The sequence below is a fragment of the Chrysochloris asiatica genome, unplaced genomic scaffold (assembly GCF_000296735.1).
Source record: "Chrysochloris asiatica unplaced genomic scaffold, ChrAsi1.0 scaffold00047, whole genome shotgun sequence".
NCBI classification, from domain to species: Eukaryota; Metazoa; Chordata; class Mammalia; order Afrosoricida; family Chrysochloridae; genus Chrysochloris; species Chrysochloris asiatica.
The window spans coordinates 1539296-1545008 of record NW_006408565.1 but is presented as its reverse complement, the minus strand read 5'-3'; the positions used below and the strand labels follow the sequence as shown (position 1 = coordinate 1545008).

Genomic DNA, 5713 nt, shown 5'->3' with positions numbered 1-5713 from the left:
AGGTGCTGTTGGGAACACAGAGGAAGTGACTGACTGGGGGTTCAGGGAAAGCTCCGTAGAAGAGGGAACACTTGAGCTGGGTCTTGAAGGATGAGTAGAAGTTCACCAAGTGGGAAAGGACACTCTAGGTAAGGAGCCTGTGATTCCAGGTTAAAATCTGTCAATGAGGGGTTTGTTCTTTGGGGGATCAAGGTATTTTGTTTATCTCAGCTTCCTTGAGTGTCCCTTCACTGCCTGCAGTGGAGGCCAGCAGGCTTGACTGGAGGCAGTGAAGGGTCTCTGGGATTACCCTGGGGGAGGTGTGAGCCCACCCGCCTATAATAGCACCCACCTGTGTTTCCTGTGTCCTGGTGGCTATGGGTTCCTCCTCATGGGAGTTGCCACATTGCCATCTGTCCATGTTTGGAGCCCCAGGTCTGTGTCTGTCATGTGCTGTGTGTCTGCATGTTTCTGTGGCCCTGTTTGTCCACGTGGGGATCCAGGGAGCCTTCCAAGCCACACCATGAGGGGAAACCTGCACGCTCTTTCTTGGCCTCCAGTTGTGACAACCCAGCAGGCCTTGCACTTCTTCCTTGGTCATGCTCCCCCTGGCCCAGGTATAGCCCCTGCCTCTCACCTCCGTCCTGCAGGGGCCTCCTAATGGGGTCCTTCTGCTGCCTCCTCACATGGCCTCTTCAGGCCTTTCTACAATCAGCCATCAGATGAGTTTTTCTGAAGCACAAATTCAAGTTCACACACCAGGTCTAGGATTCAGGGATCCATTTCCTAGGTCTGCTCTGGCTGATGGAAGGCTCCTGCCTCATCTCCCATGTCCTAGTCAACAGTGGAATGTTTGTAGCTCCCCTTACATGCATCCTGTGTTGCTTTTTCCCTCTGGGCCTTTGCTCAAGCTGTTGCTTCTGCGGGAATGCTCCCCACTACATCTTTGCCTGGCTAACTCCCACTCATCCTTTAAGACCCAATGCAAGCATCACCTCCTCTGGGAAGTCCTCCCTGATCCCCTCTTTCCAGGCTGGGTCAGGTCCTTGGCTTTGGACTGCTTGTTCCTTACTTGAGAGGAAGGAGCAAGTGACTTGCCCAAGATCACACAACTGGTGAGTTGGAGCCAAGATCTGAATGTGGTATGTTGGGCTCCAAACAAAGCAACTGATTCCCCCAGCTGATGTGAAGTTATTGCAGAAAGGAGAGGAGTGGGTAGATTTGAGAGAGGTTTTGGAAATGGGATCTTTAGGATGTGGCTCATGGTGGATCTGAGGTTGGAATAGAGGGAGGGCAGATGTTGTGATCACTCGTGTGTTTGGTGTGAGCTTCTGGCAGATGGAGATGTCCTGCTCAGAGCTGGGGATGACTGGTGGAGGCACACATCTTAGGGAAGGACCAAGGCCAAGTAGATTTGCAGGGGACAGGGAGGTATTTGGGAGAGGAGCTTCAGGGAGAGACCTGGGCTGGAGATGGAGATAAGGGAGTTGGCTAGTATTGAAAGTCCTAGGGTGGAGGGTCCACCCAGGAACTGAAGCCAGTCTGGGGAGAAGAGGATCCCTGTCCATCGCTGTGTTGGGAAGATGAAGACAGAGGAGGAGGAACCTATGACACACAGAGCTTCTCAAAGTGCTCCAGTGGCAGGGAGGCCAAGGAGGATGGGCCTTGCAGGTAGTCCATTAACTTTCACCTATGGAGGTCATGTTGGCTCGTGGCAGGTCTCACTTCTGCTTCTTCATCATAGCTTGGAGCATCCAGAGGATAGGGCTTGTTTGATTTGCATTGGGTTCCCTAGCACTGGGCCCTGATTTGACCCAGAGGACATGTCCAGACGAATGAATGGACAGATGGATTAGTGGGTGGATGGGCCAGCTGCCAGCATGACACTATTTTCAGCGCCAGCTCTAGGAGGTGTTTCCTTTATTCGCCCACCCATTCCAACTTTTTCCCACCTTTTAGAGCCAGAAAAAAACACACAAAAAAAGGCAACTTGTTCATTCCCCTGTGAGGAGCAGACCTGCTGGCTCAGGGTTCGTAGCATAGGCTACTTGGCTTCTGCCTGATACTTGAGGCCCTGCCCAGTCTGCCTCATAGCCTGCTGGCCTGGCATTCCTCTCTATGCCTGTCTCTCCAGCATGCCGTCCCAACATCTTAGCACTGCATTTGAGGTGATGCCAGCTGGCTTCTGTGTCTCATCACTTCACCCCTCTCTAGTTCTCCCTGGGGTACCTGTGGCTGGCTGCTCACTGTCCTGAACCTACTTGGCTCATGCTGTTACCTCTGCCTGCACTGCCTTTGGCCTTGTCAACCTGTCCCAAACACTTATCTGACTATGTCTCTACCCCATTAAAAAACCCCATCCTCCAGACAAGATCTGAGTGTGAGGGCCTACCCTTGGCCTGGCTACCCTCCTACCTCACCTCTTGCCATGGCTCACCTGACCCTGACTACAGGGCCCACCATCTCTTGTGCAGGTTGCAAAGATGGATAGTCCCCTCCTGGGCTTGTTGGGGGGCTCAAATGGCACTCTATTTATGGGTTTGCCATTGAGTATGATCTCAGTAAATGTTTGTCCCCTGCTTTACCTCCCCCACACCTGGCACATAGTAGCTGTACACTGGGGGCTGGGTCATTGGCTGAATCACTGAAGCTTAGCCAGGGAAGGATGCAGAAAAGCCAGGCAGAAACTGTGCCGAACAGATGAAGTGACCCTGGCTGCCCTCTCCCTTCTGTGGTGAGGGGTGGTCCCTGCTGTCTAGTCTAGGGGCCTTAATAAGGGCAGAGAGGATGGTCTATCCTAGCTGTGGGGCCCTGGGAACATCCCCCTCTTCCTCACAGCAACCTGACCAGTGTGAATGTCTGGGAAGCCTGAACTTGGAGGTGATGGCTCTCCCAGGGGCGAGGAGCAGGGGCGAGGAGCAGAGCCGAGGGCTAGGGCAAGAACAAGGCACGTAGCCTGTCTCATCCCCATTTTACAGATGAGGAAAACAGGCTGAGAGCCAGTGGCCAACTTTCTGCTTCCATGTGGCCTGGAACAAATATGTCTTGGTGCTGTATTTCTTGGTCTGTGAAATGGGGGTGAACATTCTTTCCTGCTTTTACTTCCTCCTGGGGCTCTGATGAGAATGACAGTGGACAGGGAAGAGTTTTGTGAATTGGCAGCAGCACTTGATGATTGTGTAGGATTGTGTTTCACATGATTCTGATTATTATGCCTTTGTTTATTCATCATTCAACCCATGTTATTGATAACGTCTGAGCTTGGGTCTCAGGGACACCAAGATGAAGGAGACAGGCATCTCTAATCCTCAGGACTGAACCCCAGCTCCTCTTGCTCCCATCCGGAGCCTCCTCAGCCCTGGCTTTACAGCTCAGTCCCAACACGTTTTTCATTATGGACAAGCACAGGGTCGGGACAAGTCCTGAGGAAGTAAGTCCCATAGGAGGTATTGCACCTTGCCACCCTAAGGTAGGGCATGCTCACAGGCCGTGTCGTGCCCTGGACTGCTTCGGGACTGAAGAGCTGGATTTCAGAGTCAGGCAGGTTAGAGTGGGAATCTCAGCTCCGCTTACTCGCTGTGTGACCCTCAGCAAGTCATTCCCTCATTCAAAGCTTCAGTTTCCTCAGTTGTAAAATGGAGATGATGAACAGGCCTGCCTTCCAATGTCAGGGTATTGTTAAATGCCATCGAGTTGGTTCCAGCTGACTCAAAGTGACCCTTGATAGGGTTTCTGAGGAGCAGCTGGTGAGCTTGAACTGCTGACTTTGCGGCTCAAACCGACCTTGCAGTCCAGCGCATTAACCCTTAGTACCAAACCAGGATGACTCCAAAAATCTATGTCCCCTCCTTGTTATTGTTTTAAGGCTTTTCTGAGAAAGAAGTCCCTGGGGCCTTGGGCATTCAGGGTGAGCTCCCTGTGGGGTGGTTCTTGTGTTGGGCAACAAGGGATGGTGTGATGGGGGCAGGTAGCAAGCAAGGGCTGCCTGACTGCCCCAGAGGATGGTATGCTGACCCCTAGCCTGGCCAGCCCAGACCTAAATCAGCCCCTAGGCTGGGAGTGAGGGGCAAGATATTGTTCAATTGGCATGTGAGTATATGCTCAATTCAGGAATGGGGTTAAGGTTTGCAAGCCAACTCCCCAGAGGAACCAGCTTGAGCAAATCTGATTCTAGTCTGGACCCTGTGACACTTAACCTTGTGGTCTTAGACAGGTTTTCTTCTTCCTCCAAGCCTCAGATTCTTCACCTGTAAAATGGGGTGATAATAATTTCTTTCTCCTGTACCTACTTTTCCAGTAAAGATCAAAGGACAGCATTCTTACAAAGCTGCTTTCTGAAGCATTGAGATTAGGCTATGTCCTTATTGTTTTCTCCTGAAACTGCCTGGAATTCCAGTGTTGTTGTTGTTAAGTGCCATTGAGTCAATTCCGACTCATAGCATCCCTGTATAGGGTTTCCAAGGAGCGGCTGATGAGTTTGAACCTCTGACCTTGTGGCTCAAACCGACCTTGACGTCGAGTGCTTATCCTGTGGTGCCACACCAGGAATTTTAGTAGGGGCCAGGAAAAGAGGTTGAAGGCACTTATTTGGATCTTTTCTGTTCCAAATAAATGATTTCATATAAGAAACAATACCAGTTAGGTGAGCAGTTTCTGTAAGAGAAGAATAAATAAAGAGCAAGATTTAATGTCATGGTCCCTGCTAAGTCACTCATGGCTTACTCCAGGGTTGCAAGCAGATTCAAACCCCCTGGAAATCTAAGCTAGCTCTGAAGGCTCATCCTTGATACTGCCCTGGTTGGAAAATCCTTCCAACTGTACAGATCTGCCCCAGAACTTCTCAGAAGTGAAGGTCACTGGCCAGATTGTCACACACTTTTATTAGGGAGCCCTAAACGTCCCATGCTTCAAGTCCCCTCTTTAAGCACACCCTTGCAGGTTAAATGTTTAGCCGTGTTTGTTTCTTGATAATGGTTCTGGAAGAACCATTTCTTGGGTCAAAGGGCAATGGTCAATTTAGGGTTCTGTAAACCATCTGCCAAATTGTCCTTCAGAAAGGTTGTATCTGGTGATCCAGTGTTGCTCCTGTCTAGTAATGAGGATTTCTGAACTGAGGGGCAGCAGTCAGGATGGGATTCTCAATGTTGCCTCCAGGATACCCCCGTTTGTCTCTGGATGGGAGGCTTTTGTGTGGAATTCATGGGTCCATGAGGTTGGCTCTGTAGCCTAAAGTGTCTTTTGTTGTTGTTGTTAAGTGCCATCGAGTCGGTTCCGACTCATAGCAACCCTGTATAGGGTTTCTGAGGAGCAGCTGGTGAGCTTAAACCTCTGATTTTCCAGTTCGAACTGACCTTGCAGTCCAGTGCATTAACCCACAGAGCCACACCAGGACTCATAAAGTGTTCTTGGGGATGGGGATAGGAATTGGTCTGCCATGGTGATGGGGGTTGGAAATACTCTAGCTTGGAGGTGACCTTTGCCCTCTAGAACCCACAGAGGAAGACTCTGGATTCCAGATGTTTCAGTCTGGACCTGGTGCGAGGCATGCTCTGGTGTGGACACTGGCCCGACTTCAGTGGGTGGGCCTCTCTGACGGGAGATCACCCCAGGCCAATGTGTAGGGCCCCCTTCCTTGTGACAGTCCCTCTCTCCCCACAGGATGGCCGAGCCTCGATTTAACAACCCCTACTTCTGGCCCCCTCCTCCCACCATGCCCAGCCAGGTAAGACAGAGC

At 51.1% G+C, this 5713-nt stretch overlaps 1 protein-coding gene across 1 annotated transcript in view; it reads left to right on the top strand.

Moving 5' to 3' along the window:
• Window positions 1-5713, top strand: part of ZNF362 (zinc finger protein 362) — a 30501-nt gene continuing 24788 nt past the window's right edge. The window contains exons 1-2 of the mRNA XM_006862131.1: window positions 1-128; window positions 5638-5701. Of these exons, the coding sequence (XP_006862193.1) occupies window positions 91-128; window positions 5638-5701 (102 nt within the window). The 5' untranslated portion in view covers window positions 1-90. The remainder of the gene's footprint in view (window positions 129-5637; window positions 5702-5713) is intronic.